The sequence below is a fragment of the Cervus canadensis genome, chromosome 4, assembly GCF_019320065.1.
Source record: "Cervus canadensis isolate Bull #8, Minnesota chromosome 4, ASM1932006v1, whole genome shotgun sequence".
Lineage (NCBI taxonomy): Eukaryota > Metazoa > Chordata > Mammalia > Artiodactyla > Cervidae > Cervus > Cervus canadensis.
Window position 1 is genome coordinate 101,092,185 of NC_057389.1, and position 17,710 is coordinate 101,109,894.

General features: G+C 58.3%; 1 protein-coding gene across 2 annotated transcripts in view; it reads right to left on the reverse strand.

The window, feature by feature from the left end:
• Positions 1-1,235: 1,235 nt before the first annotated feature.
• Positions 1,236-17,710, reverse strand: part of BRD4 (bromodomain containing 4) — an 86,317-nt gene continuing 69,842 nt past the window's right edge. The window contains exons 11-20 of one of the 2 annotated variants that reach the window (XM_043467127.1): positions 17,199-17,309; positions 8,061-8,113; positions 7,542-7,920; positions 6,372-6,962; positions 4,384-4,496; positions 4,123-4,285; positions 3,859-3,989; positions 3,497-3,702; positions 3,176-3,407; positions 1,236-2,865 (exon numbers count right to left, since the gene is read on the reverse strand). In XM_043467127.1, the coding sequence (XP_043323062.1) occupies positions 2,797-2,865; positions 3,176-3,407; positions 3,497-3,702; positions 3,859-3,989; positions 4,123-4,285; positions 4,384-4,496; positions 6,372-6,962; positions 7,542-7,920; positions 8,061-8,113; positions 17,199-17,309 (2,048 nt within the window). In that variant the 3' untranslated portion in view covers positions 1,236-2,796. Of the gene's footprint in view, positions 2,866-3,175; positions 3,408-3,496; positions 3,703-3,858; positions 3,990-4,122; positions 4,286-4,383; positions 4,497-6,371; positions 6,963-7,541; positions 7,921-8,060; positions 8,114-10,553; positions 12,806-17,198; positions 17,310-17,710 lie in introns of those variants that run through there. The other variant, XM_043467128.1, reaches the window with a different exon arrangement.

The window sequence follows — 17,710 nt, forward strand, 5'->3', positions numbered from 1 at the left end:
AAAAAAAAAAACTTTTAGTATATAAGTGAAAAGTCTACGAATTCCCTTCTACAAATGTCTAAAGTGTTTAATACAAGTCTCAGATTCACTGACATAATTATTGGCCAAGCGATCCGTGCATACAGTACAGTATGGGCTCGTACACACCTCTTACTCTTGTATAGAACTAAGATTTCTAGTACTGTGGGAGGGATTGGGAAATGGCCAGAGAAATTAAATAGTAGATCCAAGTTCTAATTACAACCCAGTTAGAGAAACACCCTTCAAGGAGGTGTGGAGAGGGCCATGGCAGAGTTAAATCTTTAGAAGGAAGGTGCAGACATAACCGTTTCTCCAGCTAAACAGACTTGGCCTGGGGAAGTTTCTAAAACAAAACACGGAACAAAAAATGAGGGAGTGGGATGAGAAGGAAGAAACCCCATGGAACCAAAATATAAGTCACACTTGAACCAGCACAGTGGTTTGTTTATAAGGAAGTGCTGTGGGAGGGGAAGAGGGTGGGGAGGAGTGTGGAGCAGAAGTGGGGCAGGTCTCTGGCTGAATGCCTGAACTACGATATACCATCAGTTGGGACGTTTGGCAGATCCCAAACCCAAGATACAGGGCCTTTCTGCTTGAAAAAGAGAATGTGAGTTAATAAACAGTGCTGGAAATGTTTCACTTTGTGTCTGTGCATACGTGTAAGTGATAAAACGTTCATCCTACATCCTGGGGGCTGCTCTTGAGTACTGCCCTTGCCCTGTGGCTGGGGCATGTGTGTGCAGATGGGTGCACAGGCAGGCCCAGCAGGGTGTCCACCCGGCAGGCTTGGGGGTGGAGTAGGGGTGAGGAGCCTATCTGGGGGGATGTACATTATCTAAGTATCTGATTAACCCTGAGCTTAAATGAAAGGAGGAGTTCGGTTGAGGCAGGCAAGGTGGGAGACGTGGCTCAAGTCCTTTGGGTGAGTGGGAGATCAGGATGGAGGAAGGGCAAAGGGGAAGAATACTGTCTGGAGTTTGGCCAGGTTCTGCTGGAGCATGTCACCACCAACTTCGAGTCCGCAGGGAGGGATACCTGGGCTCCCAGTTACAGCTTCAGCCTAGAGGGGGCAGCTCCTGCCCAGGGACAGGCCAGGTGGTCCCAGGTGGTAGTTCTTGTACCGAGGTGGTGTATGTGTGTGTGTGTGTGTGTGGGCAGACCTAGCCTAGGCAACAACAGGTGGTTCACAAAGAAATATCAGGGAGACGCCAGCATTAAAAAAGAGAGATGTGTTTATTCCATGATCAGTACAGACCAAATGCATATTCACCGTATGAAAGTCACACCAGTCAATGACTCCAGAGTTTGGCCAACACTGAGGCGCCAGCGTCATGGTGTAGAGTGGGTTCTCATGGCACGCGTAACCTCACCAAGGGCTCCAATTATAAAATTAAAAAAAAAAAGTCAGGAAGGGGCAGCCGGTTGGTAGGGCCAAGCGCCGGGCAGGGAGTCTGCCTCAGTCTGTGGCCTATGGCCCCTTGCGCCCGCCTCACCCCATGGCCCTTCCTCTCCTGGTTAAAAAAAAAAGGAAAAAAAAAAAAAAAACTCAAAAACAAAACAAAACAAAACAAAAACAACAACACAGATTTTACGTTAAAAATAAAAAGAAGAAGCCAACAAACGGGGGGAGGAAAAAAGGATAAGAAAACGCAGTTTTCTGGTTTTATAATTAAAAATAGACTAGTAAAGTTTGAAACTGAGTAAAATATAGGCAGTTTTTTTTGTGTTTTGTATGTTTTGTTTTTTTTTGTGTGTGTGGGTTTTGTTTTGTTTTTTTTTTTGAGTTTTTTTTACACCAGTTTGGTGGAGTCACCAACAAACTTCAAACAAAGATATGCCAACTATGTTTCACTACACAGTACAGCCACGGTCACACACTACCCACAGCGCGGTGGCAGCCGCCGCTCAATGAGGAGACGATCACACCATTTCAGAGATAAGCAGTGCCATTGTGTCTGGAGGAGAAGAGAGAATTAAAAATAAAATAGAATCCAACAAAAAATATATATATAGAAAAAAAAAACAAAACAAAACCAGAAACACAAGTGGGAAGGAACTGACTTTGGTTGGTGGCCTCACTCGCCAGGCGAGGCCGGCCCACACACACACGTGTGACAGTCACCTCGCTCCAGATTGCCATGGACACACACACACCTCCACGGCACTATTCCCTTTTGCACAAGCGAACACTTACAGAGAGCGGCTCTCAATTAAAGGCTTGTGGGGGGAGGGGAAGGGAGGGGTGGGGTCTGTTCAAGGCAAAGTCAGTGCCAGCAAGGGGGTGGGCCAGCGCCCTTGCCACCTCCAGCTCTTGCAAACCTGCCCTGGTCTCCTGGGTGTGGGCAGCGGCAGCTGGGGTGTGGGAAAGGACTCCCGGCGGGCAGGACGTCACGAACGTCACGCTCTTGGGGACAGTAAACCAGTCACGGTGGCGGCAGCAACGATGTCCTGTGTATACTGTGTAGACATTTGGCAGAGAGAAGGGCTCTGCCCCACACGCGGGGACTCGGGGCTTGGGTCTAGCCAGCACTTGCTCATGGAGAGGCGTGCCCTGTGCCGACGTCCTGTGGGGGTGGCAGGACGTCTGGCTGGCTGTAAGGCAGACAGGCTCTGCGATCCTCAGCTGCCCATCAGGCCTTCCCCAGGCACAGCATGCAGGAGAGCCAGGCCTGGAGACACCCCCTCGCCGCTGCTACTGCCTCCACTGCTGCCCCTAACACTATGGAGAGTCAACGTTTTGCCAGGAAATCAAAGTCAGAAGTCACCCAGGTGCTCTCAGAAAAGATTTTCTTCAAATATTGACAACAGATCACTCTGGAAATTCATGTCAATGGTAGCTGCCATCTGGAGGAGAGAGGAGGGTGGGAGGAAGTGAAATTCGGTGCCCTGCCCTTGCCGTGGCTCCCAGAACCTCAGCCCTCCCTCCAGCAATCGCTCTCCCCACAAGCCCACACTGCAGCACTTCCCGAATCAGGCCTGAGCACCCCGGAGGCCCAGAGGCCAGCACAGCAAACAAGGAGAGCTCGGCCCTGAGTTCCTGCCCAGTGGCTCTCTGCTTGCACCCTGCCACCTCCTGGACCTCAGGGACCCCTTTCTCAACTCCCCCAGGGGTGGATCTCTTCCCAGCAGTGCCCAGCAGAGCCCCCCGGCTCACCGCTTCCCGGCGCCTTCGCTCCTGCTCCTGCTTCCGGGCCAGCTCTCTCTGCTGGTCCAGCATGGACTGGGGCTGGGAGCTCCGGGCCTGGGGGGCGGCGGCGGCAGCTACGGCAGCTGCCTGTTGCTGCTGCTGCTGCTGCTCCTGGCGCTGCTGCTGCTGCTCCTGGCGCCGCCGCGCCTCCTCATGGGCTCGCCGGGCCTGCTCCAGCGCATCCTCATCTTCCCGGCTCCTGAGCAGGGCAGGGCTCCGGGTCAGCGTCCACATGGGGACGGCTTTGAGCCCAGGGAGCCCCATGCCCCACCCAGATCCCACATCCACCTCATGCGCTCCTGCCGCAGCCGCTCCTTCTCCTTCTCTGCGTGCTCGGCCTGCGCCTTCAAGGCCTTCTCACGCTCCTCCTTCTCCCGGGCGGCACGGCGGAACTGCTCAAAGCTGTCACTCGAGGACTTGGCTGTGGAGGACGGGGTGGTGGGATGCTTCTGCACCAGGCTCGCCCAGGAGCCCATGTTCTTGATCTTTAGGTCCTGTGAGGCAGAGAGACCACGGGGCTGGTGAGGGACTCTGCTGTGCCTGGGCTCCTCGAGAGGCCCAGAGTCTGAGGACGCACCCACCAAGGCACCTCCCTGGGTGCCCTGGGTGGGGTGGGAGTGAAGGGCATTCCTGGGTCCAACCACTCCTACCTTTTTGGGTGCAACTGGCGTCTTCGGCTCCTGTTTCTGTTTGTCCTTGTCTGGGGCCCCTGGTGGGGGTGCATTCTGCTCAGGGGGCCGAATGACAGGCCTCCCGACATCCACAGGCTTCATCTCAGGCCCTGGAACACAAACAGCCCATGGGCCTGGGCCCTGCCCACCTCAGCAGGGCACGGCTGACCGGCCCGCAGAAAGCTCACGCCCAGTGCAGGCCGGAGGCCCTCCACCTCTGCTGGGGCTGGGGAGGGCACTCACGCTGGGGCAAGTGGACGGGGGCCTTGATGCTCTCCGGGTGCTTGGGGGGCTCCGGCCGCAGTGAGGGGCTGAAGGGCTCACTGCGGATGATGGGTGAGTGGATCTTCTCCTCCTTCACCACCACCAGGGGCTGGGGCTGGACCACGGAGGCCGCGCGGAGCTCCTGGGACAGCACAGGCATGGCAGCCGGTGAGGCAGACAGCCACCTCTGGTCCCGCTCGCCCCCACCCCTGGGGGCTGATGCCTAGCCCTGCCCTTTACCTGCTTCTTAGGCTGGACATTTTGCTGGGGTGGCGACTGGTGGGTCAGGCTCTGGAACTGTGGCATCTGGGGGGAATGTATCATAAGCGGGGAGGGGGCTTCACGGAGGTGACCTAAGAGAAGGAACAAGGAGCTTATCAGCCAGTCTGGTGTGGAGGCCACAGGCCCTGATCCCAGCCAGGGAAGCCCTCCAACGGCTCAGCCACTGGCATCCGGGCTCTCTGCTCACTGCGCTGCACTCAGCGGTTCAGCTGTGTCTGACTCTGCAACCCCACGGACTACAGCCCACCAAGCTCCTCTGTCCATGAGAATTCTCCAACCAAGAATACCGAATGGGTAAATTCCTTCTTCAGGGGAACTTCCCAACCAGGGAATCGAACCAGGGTCTCTTGCATTGCTGGTGGATTCTTCACCAGCTGAGCCCACTGTGTTCACTGTACTCACTGTAGAACAGGGCTCTACGGAGCCATGAGCTCAGTCCTGGTTGTCTGATACCACTGTGTGTCAGGAAAAACAGCGTTCATACAGATACATTTGGGCCTAGGTGGGGTCTGGACTTAAGCCCTTTTATAATTCTTCAGGTGGTCCCATGGTATGACCTGGGTCAAATACGGGGGATGTCAATAACCCCACAGAGCAGGCAGCCTGGGTGCCCAGCTGTCCCCATGTGACTGGGCCAGTCTGCCTGGACAGATGCTTTGGGTCTAAGGCCGGATGCCCAGGAACCTCCCCAACACAACTCAACCTGCAGGGCCCACACAGTGGGGAGAAGGCTGGGACTGGCCTACCCCACAGCAGAACAAGCAATGGACACGCGGCTCTTGCAGAAGGTGGGCTGGCGCACCCACCTTCATCCAAGCCAACACTGGGGGGATCTAGGCAGCCTTGGCCCAGGCCTGCCAGAAATCCCCAAACACACAGCTACAACAAGCCCCCTGTGCGGCTCGTCCCCTTGGGAGCCCCTTCTGAGGCGGACCTAGATGATGGCTCCCAGGCCTGTGACATGGAGGCATCTCCTGCCTCCTGGTGGCTCACCCAGCAGTACATAAAGCGGAGCCCGGCAGCCTGGGGCAGCGCTTGCAAGCTGGCCGTCCCAGGGACGCGTGCCAAGCCTCCTTGGACTCCAAAAACTTGGCCTTTGACCCAAAGCCCCCAGCTGGACTCCAACACACATCACTCCCTGTGATCCATTCCAGGCCACAGAACTCAGGCAGAAATGGGCCCAGGGCCTGTAAGCACAGGTAGCCAGAGGGAACTTGCCCTGCCCCAGATGCTGACTCTTCCAAAGGCACCTCATCACCAGCCCACCCCTGGTCTCAGGCTTGAGGAAACCTCCAGACTTCTGCAAGCTGCTGGGACCACTACTGCTCTTCCCTGGAAAGGACGGCCAGCTGCTCTCAGCTCAGGATGCACCGCGAGCCGCTTGGCACCTGGCAGCTTTTACCAGGTTTAGGAATAGTCACAGCCTAAAGCCAACAGCTTTACTAAATTTGTTGGCAGCACCCACAGCACCCCTCAAGCCAGGCCGCACAGTCTATGTGCCAAGCCCAGGACCCTCAGCTCTGACCCTCACATGTCACCACAGCACGAGGCATCAACAAGAATACTGCCAGAGTGTTTTGGTCAGAGACACCTAGAAAACAAGTACTCAGGGAAGGCAGGAGAGCTTGGCCTGCCCAATGCTGCTGACTGAAAATGGGCAGTCGAGATGAGGCTAGAGGCTGGGAGCAGAAGACACAGATGGCTTCCCGGTAAGTTGTGTGCTACCTTTTAGCGCTTTTACCTTTTAATCAGGCTATATCTGACTAAAACATGAAGTATCATTGCTCCTTTTCTGCTGCCTCTCTCCAACCAACCCAGAGCCTCCAAGGCTCAGCTCTGAGCTCATCTCAGCCCGCCGCGCCCAGCTGACCCACCTGGCTCCTTGGGATGAGATTCTGGGCCTAGCCAGCCTCCCCAAAGCCCAGAGGCAGCGTGGGGACACTCACCAGCGGCGTAGGGGTCCGACTTGTGGTGCCGGGGTGAAGGGTGGTGCTGGATGACCTGCTGAGGCTTGGCGGGCTGCGGCGGGGGCGGCTGCTGGCCCGCGGGCGGGTGGGGCGGCTGCTGGCCGGGGGGCGGCGGGGGCTGCTGGATGTGGGCGGGGAACGGCATGGGCTGCATGTGCACGGGCCGTGGGGGGGGCTGGTGCTGCTGCTGGGGCGGGGGCTGGGGCTGGGGCGGCGGGGGCGGCGGCGGCTGCTGCTGCAGCTGCTGCTGCACGGCAGGGTGGGGCGGGGGCGGCAGGGGGGGCGGGGGCTGGGACTGCACCTTCACGGAAGGGAGTAGTGGCGTGGGGGGCTGCACCTTCTGCAGCTGCTGCAGGTACAGCTGCATCTGCATGGAGGTGAGGGGTGGGGCAGGCGGCTCTTCGTCCTCCTGCAGCAGCACTTGGGGGGGCTGAGCCATGGGGGGCTGCGGGAGGAGGGGCGGCTGGGCCAGGGCGGGCGACACAGCAGGGGGACGGGGCGCCTTGGGGGGCAGGGCGGCAGCTCGGTTACTGGGCCGTGATGGCTGCTGAGGCAGCGCGTTGTGCAAAGCTGCAAGGACGGGAGCCGGGTGGTGAGGCTCACGCACTGTGCAGCCCCCAGCCCAGCCTTTCTCCTCCATCCTGACCTCTGACTTGTCTCCCTCCAACTGGCAACCTCTCCCCACCCTCCTCGGCTTCCCCAGAACTCGAGAGTCAGGACGGCATCCAGGGAGGGCTACAGGAACAAGCCCCCCCCAGCCAGCATCATCCTGCCCTGCACTCTGTGCCCTCAACTTTCCTCCCTCCCCTCCAACTTTCTCCCCATCCCCACATCCCTTCCAGGATGAAAGTTCGTGCCCCCTTCCCTACCCCTGACTGGGAGCCGCAGAGGAGTCCCATCCTTTCCCACCTCACACTGTGAGGCCTGGCCCAGCAGACCTGAATCAGTGTCTTCTGCACCAAAGCACTATCTCTCTACACAAGGTCTGTCCTGTCCTGTCCATGCTCCTGGTGTCATTTCCAGAATGGGCCCCAAGGAGCGGCCAATCTCCCCTGAGCGACCAGACGGCTGAGGCTAAGAGGGGTTCTGCCGGCCGCTCTGGGGACCCTATCAGCGTGCTCAGACCCGAGGGGCGCGGTGGCCACTCACCTGGGGGAGACACCACCGAGTGCTGGTTGAGATGAGGCGGAGGGCTGTGCTCAGCAGGCTGGGGCAGGTGCGGGGGCAGCTCGGGCTGCGGCAGGTGCAGGATGGGCTGGGTGAAGTGGCCGATGGGGTCGAAGACGCTGCCTGGAAGCTGGGGCTCCAGCACAGGCACCTGGGCGGCGATGAAGGGCGGAGGCGAGGACTTCATCGCGGGGGCCGCCTGCTGCGGCATGGCCGGGGGCGGGGGCGGGGCCGGGGGCTGCGGCGGCGGCTGCTGCTGGGTCGGCGGCGGCGGCGGCGGGGGCTGCTGGGGCGGCGGTGGCGGCGGCGGGGGCACGGGGGCTGCGGCCTGCTGCATCTGCTGATGGTGGTGGTGGTGGTGCTGCAGGCAGGCAGGACAGGCTGACGTGAGGCCGGCCTGCCGCACGCGTCTGCGCGAGACGCGGGGGCCCTCCCAGCCAGGGCCCCCACAGGCAGGCGGCCACTGCCCACCTGCTCCCAGATGCCCCCGAAACCACCTACCTTCTTCTGCTCCCTCCCAGGATGCCCCTTCTTTTTGGACTTCGGAGCCATCTCTGTGGAGGTAAAGAGAAGGCGGTGAGGCTCTAGGGGAGAAGACTGGGAGCGGGCCTTCCGCGCGGAGCAAGAAGAAAACAAAGTGTGACTTCAGGAGAAGGGCCAAGTGACGGTGAGAGGGAGAGTGGCCGGGTTCCGTCTGGGGCGGGGGTCACAAGGGATGGAAAGGTGTGTGGGTGTCACCTACCCATTTTGCCTGCGGCTTTTTTTCCTAGCGGGGACCATGCCTAGCTTCCCCGCCACACTCCAGACCACCAGCTCCATGACGAGCACACCCGAACGCGTGGGAGACTGCTATGAAGGACCTCCTGGCCCAACCGTCTCCCCTTCTTGGCTAGTCAGAGGCCTCCACAGGGACCTGAGCATCTGCACCCCAACCTGCTTCGCCCTGGGACCACCACGGGGCTTGAAATGATCTTGTCCATTTAAGTAATTGGCCAAGTAAGGCTCAGAGAAGTTGAGGGACTTGCCCCAGCCACACAGCCTAGAAGCAACAACTCGGCGGCCTCCAGCTGCACTGCCCTGTGACACTTGCGCCTTCCCACTGTCCCAAGGGATGCAGAAATGCATGGGCTGGGGTGACAGGGACCACTGGTGCCAGCGCGGGTCAAGGCCCTGGCCACAGAGCCGTGGGGCAGGTGAAGAGAGTGCTGACAAGTGGGAAGTGCTGACAAGCTTGAGCACTTTGTGGAGGGAGAGAAGCCAGCCAGCCAGCCAGCCTCTCTGGACGACCCAGGAACCAATGAGGGAGGCACTCAATGCTGCGGCCAGCAGAGGCGGCGGCCGCTGGCCAGACTCCTCTTCCTCTCAGGAGACCAGCCTCAGAGAAGTCCCTGTGTTGGGACACGGTCCATGGGCTGGAGGGAGAAAACAGTGCGCGTCCTGGCTTCTCAGGAGCCCGTGGCCTGCTGCCGCCACTGTGGGGGCACATGTGGGGTCTGCCCGTCTCTGTCAGGAGTGTGCCAGAGCCAGCCTGAGCCCCTCTGCCCCCACTCTAGAGAGCTTCATGCTAAGGAACTTTGGCCCACGGATTCCCCTCGCCAAACACTGCTGGGTGCACATCCTGGAGCGGGAGACAGGGAGGGGAAGCCGGGCCAGGGCTCGAGGGCTGGGAAGTGAAGCCGCCGACCACCAGGGGGGACTTGGGACCCCGCCCGTGGTGCCTTTGGGATTCCTGTCACTGAGAGGCACCTTGTCGCTTCGCCTGGCCTCCCCTGCACTCCTCACCAGGGTGCTGGCTCTTGTCACTGGTGCTGGAGGACACACGCTTTTTGCCCAAAGTGGGGCTAGCTCCGCTGGTAGCTGCTTCACGGAGGGCAGTGCTAAGGAAGTTTTGGAGAGGCGTATGGCCTTGGTGCAGCGTGCCAGGTAGAGGGGTGAGGGGGACCTCGTGCCCTGCCAGAACTCACCATTCCATGCAAGAGGTAAGACAGTGACACAAAACTCTGCGGCTACAGACACGTTTTTACACGAGTGGCGGTGACTAGGGATGCCTGGGGTGCGGGAACTGCAGGCCCAGCCCCAACCCCAGATACTAGAGATGCTGGGATGCAGGGCTCAGGACTCTACGGGTCACATATGAGCACCGGTAGAAAGGACACTCTTGAGTCACACGTATCAAAGGGAGCAGTTTGGGTAATTTGCAGGACTGGGCCACAAGCCGGGTGTCTGGGAGCCTGAGGGTGAAGGAATGCTGGACCATACAGAGGCTGGAAGCCCAGGGCCGAGGGGACCCTACACGCATAAAGCTGGAGCACGGCACACAGGAGGAAGAGGGCGGGGCGTTCTCCCAGGCCGGGCTCCTCTCCCAGCATGGATTCTAGCAACAGAAACTGCAGCTCAAGGGAGGCTGGGGGCAGCTGCTCGCACCCTGGCCTGCCTTTGGAGGGCCTGGGGTAGGAAGGTGGTCAGTGCGTTAAGTATGACCGGGATAGGACACTGTGTCGCAGGGAGAAGGTTGGATGGGGTTGGGGTGGCCTGTCATCTCATGGCCTTGGTGGGGAAACACTTTTTTTCCGACACAAAAGAGGGACAGGTGGCTTTGAGCCCTCACCATCTCCCTGTAGCCATGAGCAAGAGAGGCCCACCCGGGGAACTAGTGGGGACGAACTGCACTGGGGCCCTTAAGGATCCAGGGAGTGGATATCAGCTGCCTTAGAAAGGTCACCAGGAGTAACCCCCCCAGGCTGCACAGAAGTGCGGGGCGGGGCTTGCCTAGAGCGGGAGAGAAGGTGGGAGGCACCCAGAAGACCACCAGGACCAGAAGACTCAAAGGGCCGGCAGCGGGGACCAAGGGGTGCCAGAGCCTATCTGGGGCCGTCACATCTGGCTCATGTGCACCACTCGCCTTGTGGTAGGAAGACAAGACAGAAGTGCACAACTTCACCACACACCAGCCCCAAGACACCCCCCACACAAAACTCTCTAGAGAGGGTTACATGAAGATGGCCTCAAGTACTGTGTGATCTTTATTCCATGAACATCTTGAACTCAACACAAATTTCAGCTTTACATAGGATGGTAATTGTACAAAGAATTAAAACGTTTTTGTAAAATCTGATTAAAACACTGATTCCTCCCCACTCCCCCACAACTCAAGGGAAGGAGACAGGATGGAAGGCAAGGGCAGAGGTGCAGAGCCCCCTCAACTGAACCGACTGGAAGCCTCCGCACCAGCAGACACCTGGCCCACCACCCTTCCCAAGAGCAACTTCTCAGGCCCGGCTGGCACCGCCCGCCGCCCGCACACTGGAGGCTGCCGCAAGGGTGGGCGGGCTTCTGCTCTTCCTGGGGTACCGGTGCCAGCCCGAATCAAACGATCGAGTTCTCTGTCAGACGGAAGCACCATGGGCAAGGACAGGACCCCTGAACAGAGAAGTGCAAGGATCACACGGAAGAGCTGGCCTGGGGCTACAGCCTCTGTGCCCACGAGTGGGAAGGGGTGGGGGTGGCACACAGGCTGACGCCGTGGGAATCTAGCCTGCCATTTGTTCCAAGACGGCAGAATCTTCCCAGAAAGACAATGCCAGCAGCTTCCCAACTGTCCTGTGGGAATCTCTGGGCATGAAGCCCCCGGACCCAAGCCAGGCCAAGCAGTACTGGAAACACATCACGAACAGGCCAAAGGGCAGCTCAAAATAGTCTGTTTGGCAAATGAGCTCAACTGGAAGCCGACCGGCTGGAGGATCCGGGAGCAGCTGAGGCACTCCCAAGTATCACCGCAGGGCCCGAGGGGCTCCGGGGAGGCTGAGCACAGAACCCAAGGCCAAGGCCAAGGCCAGTCTGGGGCAGTTACAGCTGCTTGGGCCCAAGGTCCCAAGGAGCTGGGGAGGGGGCCAGGGCTTCCATGCAGCTGCTGGCCAACTGCACCTCCTCAAGCTCGCTCCCAGGTGCAGAAGGAGGCTGATCCCAAAACGCCAGGAGACAGTCAGGCCTCGAAGTACACACCAACTACACTTAAAACAAACGCTATTCCTTAGGGGACTTTTCACGCCAGGCAGTTTTCTGCTGAGATGTTGGATTCATGACCAAAAAAGGGCTGATGTTTATTTTTAGAGCCAAAAAAAAAAAAAAAAAAAGCCTATCCAGTGCCTCTCAGAGAGCTTGGATGATGTGGCCCACCTGGTGGCCCCCATCATTCTTGGGGGTGAACTGAGGGGAGTACTTGCATGTGCACGAAGAGGGCCAAAGGCTCCAATGCCCTCACCACTGACTGGTCCAGCCCTTTCACGCTACTAGCCCAGATCACGAGGCGAGGTCGCCCTAGCCCAGCGGGGGCGAGGACTGTGGGCTGGAGGAGTCAGGTCAGCCGGAGGCACGGCCACATCTCCCCAGATGTCCCTCACTCCCAGCCTGCCTGGCAGCTCCTGCAGTCTGCATCTATGTACCTGGGAAGGGAGGAGTGAGGAGGCTGCCTAGGAGGTACTTTCCCTGTGCGACTTTAGGAGAAGAGGCCAAAGAAGTTGGGAAGATGCCCAACAGACAACAGTGGGAACAATGAAAACGGAGAGAGGACTCCGGGGGGCTGAAAGTCAGCTGTGGCTGGTGGGAGCCTCTGGCCAATAGAGCCGCATGGGTCACCAGAGAAGGCAGACTGAGGGACAGCCCCGAGGAGCCATGGGCCCAGCTGGCCTCGCCTCTAAAGCCTCGCTCCTCACTTGGGGAAGCTCTAGATGTTACAGTGTTCTTCCTGAGGCTGAGGTGAGTGAGATCTTCCCTGGGCTAACATCATCGGAAGGTCCAGGAGGGAAGCAGTTAGGATCCAGAGTCCCCCCAAAAGAGGGAGGGGTGAAGACAGGAAACGTGTTTGTGATGGGGCCTTGCACACGGAGCAGCACCACATGAATGTGTGTGCAGGGGGATTGTCATCACCCTCTGGGAGATGCCACCCGCTCAGAGGACCCCAGACGACCAGGGAGGCTGGGCAGAACAGCCAGGCAGTCTTTACACAGGAGGCCCGGGCGGGCGGGCGGCCAGGCAGGCAGCCTTCCCAGAGGCGGGACTAGGTGTGAGCTGCTGGACATGACTAATCCACCCCGGGGGACAGGCCCAGGGCTCTGAGGAATTCCATAACTTGATGGAGTCCTGTCCCTTTCACGGAAGAAAATGGACTTAAGCTATAGCTTGCTGGGAAGGAATCTGGAACTGAAGACCGTTTTATTAAGAGTCCGTGTCCAATGATTAGGCAGGACCTACGTAGAGGGAGAGAGAAACCAGTGTGAGAGAAATGGTGTGGAATGTACCGTTTAAGTTACAAGAACAGAAGAACTGCAGACCAAGCCAGCCTCCGGTGCCCCGCCTGCTGTCAGGGCACGAGAAGACAGCGTCGCAACTAGGAGCTCCACCCCCTGCCTGGCCAGCTGTGGGTGGGGACAAGCCCACCTTCCCCTGAGAAGGGCCTCAGATCAGGCACGCACGGATGTCTCCAGAACCGCCTGAGCCTGCTCATGCCTCTAAACAGAACGGCTTCCAGTAATGAGCTCCATGTGTGCCCACTGCGTGCTGGGGTCTCCTTTGCTGGGCTCTGCTGCTGAGAGATTACCCTACCTGTCCTCCCCTCCTTGCATCACTTCTGAAGTCCTGCGTGGTGTGCCACGCCCACTGGGCACCCACTGATTCTGTTGTTACCCCCCAGGATCCGCTTTTCTGCACCCTATCTCAGCGAAGTAATGCTGACCCTGACTTGGGGCTCAGCTGGAAGGAGGGAATGCCCCTAAGAAAGGAGCTCTGGAGTGCAAAACCTCTAGCTAACAGCCTCTGCATTCCTATGAACTCCAAGAAACAAACAAAATTATAAGAAAGAGGAGCCAGTGACATATACTGTTGAGAGAGCAAATTAAAAATAAAAAAAAGTTGAGGAAGAAAGTTGTCCTTTCTTTTTTCCCAGGAATCGAATGCAGCTTCCTTTGACTGGGGAGAGGGGCTGGGGCTCTTTCCCACCAACAGAGCAGAGCAGATGCTTCTGTTAGAATCACGGATGCAACCGACACTGCACTCCCATGGTCCCCAAGTGTGTGCGTGTGTGGGAAAAACCCGCCCACCGGCTGCTCTCTCATTCAAGGCACATTCCACAAGGCTCACCCTCGCCCGTGAAGCCCTCGAATCCCGCCCTGCATGTGTGTGGGTGTGAGGGGTCACCTGGCACGGCAGGCAGATTGGCTACAGCCCCATCCTCCAGATCTCTTCCTGCCCCCACCCCAGCCAGGGACTTAGCCCTTCCCCAAGAACAAGCATCACACCCTTGGGAGTGGGCAGCAGCAGGCCTCAAGATGGGACAAGAACCGAGTCATTCCAAGACCCAGGGTCGCGGAAGCTGAGGCTGGTTGTCTAGGAAGAATGCCCCACGGCCTCTGTCTGCACTTTCCAGCTCAAATCTTTCCAAAACATACAGCATTCCTTTTCCCCCTGGAGCTATTAAGAAACACCCACATGCTCCGATCCTGGGAAAAGGAAACCAGGAGACTAAAATAGCTGGTGCATGCTCCCTCTGCAACTAGAAGACCAAAACCAAGTCCAAGAGAATGCTCTGAACTCCTACCTCAGTGCAGGCTAGGGATGCTCCTGAGAGGGACAGGAGGTACTGGCCAGCCCTGTATGCCCATAAAACCTGTGGGTAGTACTGGGGAGGAGCCAGACATCAGCAATGGGATGGGGTGAAAATTTACGCTGGCTCAGGGGCAGTGGGAGGGTGGCCCTTGTACCACTGTCTTTGGCCCAATACTAAACCCTCAAGCAGATTCAGAGTTTAACCACAGTCAAAGCTCAATGGAAGACTATGACTCAGGTAACAGTTGGGTTCAAAAGACGTGGTGGGTCTGGCCAAGAGTGCTGCCATGCTGCTCAAGGGAGGAGGTGCACACGGTGGCCTGGGACAGAAAGACCCCCCGACCCCAGTCTGTGGATGCACCGCATCCCTGAACAGTAGCCCTGTCCCAATAAGCAGCGCCCTGTCCCGAGCAGTTGGCAGCACCCTTGTCTGTGGGCAGTGGCCAGAGATGAGACCGTGTGCCACTGCCCCGGCCCCAATTTAGTGCCTCTGGTCAGTTTCTTTTGGTGATTCGTGTCCGGGGCTGTGTTGGCAGAAATGACAAATACAAGCCCTTCAGGAATTTCGGCTCTAATCCAAATGGAAACACAAGAACAAGAAGGGTGAAACAGTTAAGCCCCCAAAGACCAAGAGAAATACCCCCAGTGCCCCCCACCCCCCCTCCCTGCCAAGGCAGAACCACCTGTACCTAGTCACAGCAATCTACCCAGCTCCAGGGACCCCACACAAGGAACCACCCAGCAAGCAAGCAGTTTCCTGTGCAGGAAGGTGGTGGCAGACAGCCCATCCCCTGGAACCAGGGCGCGGGCTCCCACTTGGGACCTGTAGCATCTGAGGTGCAGGGCACAAATCTACAGGCTGGGTCCCTCCCGAGAGCAGAAGCTCTCAGTCGGCCCCCGGAGCTCTCCAGAGCACACAGATGGCAAAGGAAAAGCCAGAACCACGAAGACAAAGGACAGCCTCGCAAAACCAAGGTGGGGAGGGCGCCTGGGGAGGAGGCGGTGAGGCAGCGAAGGGAGCCGCCAGGGCTGGACTGCCGGAGCCTGGGAGCCTGCAGGCTGGCGGCTCCGAGACTGTAAATCTTGCCCTCCTTCCCGCCAGGACAGCTGTTCCCAGGACTCTCAGATTACTTGTTGCACAATCTTTCCACTTTCTTTAAAGGAGGGAAAAATGTGAAGGAAAAAAAAAAATCTCGGCAGCAGCAGAGAGCTGCTGGCAATGCCGTCATGGTTACTCCACAGGAGGCAGCAGCAGGAGGGGTATAAGGCGCTCAGAAGCTCAGGAGTCAGGGACAAAGACCACGGTCACAGATTAACGACTGGGACACTGGGTTATGATGGTCATGACACCCTAAGGTGCCACATTGGGTGGGGCCTGGTCGCGCTGTTTTAGCCATCAGGTCCTCTGCCAGTTTCAATCTCTGGGGTTTTCTTTGGTAGCTCAGATCCTTAGGAGAAAAGGCTGCAAAACCCCTAGTAGGAGAAGCCTGCTAGAAAACACAGGAGGTATAAAACCCCAGAAGCAAAGGCAAACCTGTGGTTTGGCTGGAACTGAGATTGAGAAGTCAGCAGCAACCTGGAATGCTAATTAAGCCCCAGAATACAGCCATTCACCCTGCGGAGGGCGCTGGGCCCTGGCCTGAGGCCCCACTCTGCCTCAGCAAGCATGGGGTGTGGTGCCCCCTACTGGCCAGCAGATTCTAAAAATGCACTGGAAGGGGGAACTGGTTAGGAAGAAAGAAAAAAGGGTAAAGGATAGAGAGGTGACCAGCAAACTACCACAGCAGTCTCTGCACACCACAGGAGCTCAATAAATACAGAACATCCTCAATGGATTTCACATCACTCGGGCCCACTGAGAATGAGCTAGTCCAGAGCACTGATGTCCTAGAGAAGGCTCCCCTCCCCCTCCCCTGGGAAACCTGGTGTCCTTACAAGGGGAAAAGAACAGTGACAAGGTCCAGGGACCCCCTGCCCCACAGGACCCACACACCTCACTGCAGCACCACTCTTTTCAACTGCTGCAGACAATCCTCACACCTCCTCGGCACACCAGATCACATTATCTATCTATGAGAACTAAGGGGAGCGTGTCGTTTACTCCCAGCCACAGTGAAGTATCAGAGACAGGGTTAGGTACACGGAAGAATACGCCCGGAGTCCTGATGCCCGCTGTGGATGTGCACACTGCAGCCTGCCTGGAGGGATGGGCCCAAGGCAGGCTCGTGGGTGGTCTACAGACTGTTGACTCAGCCGATGAAGACACCTGCCTGCCCACCACCAACCCTATTCACGCAGAAACAGAAAGTCAGCTCCACCTCACAGAGCAGCCTAGTCACCAGGCTTCTTCCCAGCCTCTCCTCTGGGCCAGTATGAGCATCAGCTCCCCTGAGAATAACCAGAAATGCTTGTGTCTGGAGGAAAGGTCCCCTGCCCCACCACTGGCACAGCTCTAGGCACGTGCCCCCACCTCCCACGTCAAGGCTGCTGCTCAGCCGCACCAGGGGGCACACGTGCACGCCCGTGGAGCATGGAGAAAAGGAACTGTTAGAGGTACAGGACACGCATGTCCAAGTGCGTGCAGTTAGGAGCAGCCAATGCAGCAGTGAGCAAACTCCGGGGAGGACGGCAGTGCTCTAAGCCCCGAGAACAGCGGGGCCAAAAGCAGGCTGCTCCACACCTGCCGAAGCACGTCACCTGAAAGGGCCGAGTTGCAGGCAACGGTGCCGCTGGGGGACTCTGAGGCGGGGCAGGGTCACGCGAAGATCAGTTCCATCATCTGCCCCCTTTCCTCCTTTCCCAGGGCTCTGCAGGGTCAACACCACTGGCCACTTGTCTCCCCCACCAGCCCAGGTCAGGGGTGGGGTGGAGGTAGGTGCTGGGATACCCACCACCCCAGGTACAGGTCAGCATGGTGACCAGGAAGATGGACAGATGGGAGGGCCCCGCAGGCTCTTATGACTGCCGTCTCTGCTCCCTGGTAGCCTAAGGGCGGAACGCAGGCAGGAGTGTGGTGAGACTACATCAAAGACACCTAACCTGTTTCAGAGTCTTCGCTGTCAGAGGAGCTGGACTCGCTGGTGCTCTCCGACTCTGAGGACGAGAAGCCCTTCATCTTGGAGGAGCCAGCGATCACATCAACTTTCTCAGCTGCAATAAAGCAACGGGGACAAGAGTCAGGCAGGGCCAAGAGCCCCATGAGCCAGAGAGCTGCTCCCAAAGCCCGGCTGCTGTCCTTCCAGACCCCGGCCCGACACACACTTTCCAAGGGCGCAGCTAGCCTACCAGGCACAATAGCCAAAATCCTGGCTCACACTCAACTTTCAAGGCCCCTTCAATCTCTCAAAACACCCGCTCACAGAGTTCACTGAGGACTAGGAGACCAGGGTAGGAGGGAACTCCCTCACCAGGGACTGCTGGAGCATGCTCCCTCAGCTACTTCTCTGGCAGTGGGGAGAGGGCCTAAGGGGATGTGACAATCCGAGGCAAAGCGAGATGGGGGCGGGCCCCAGGGGCCTCCCAGCTCCTCGGTGCGCAGAGGGAGGCGGGTG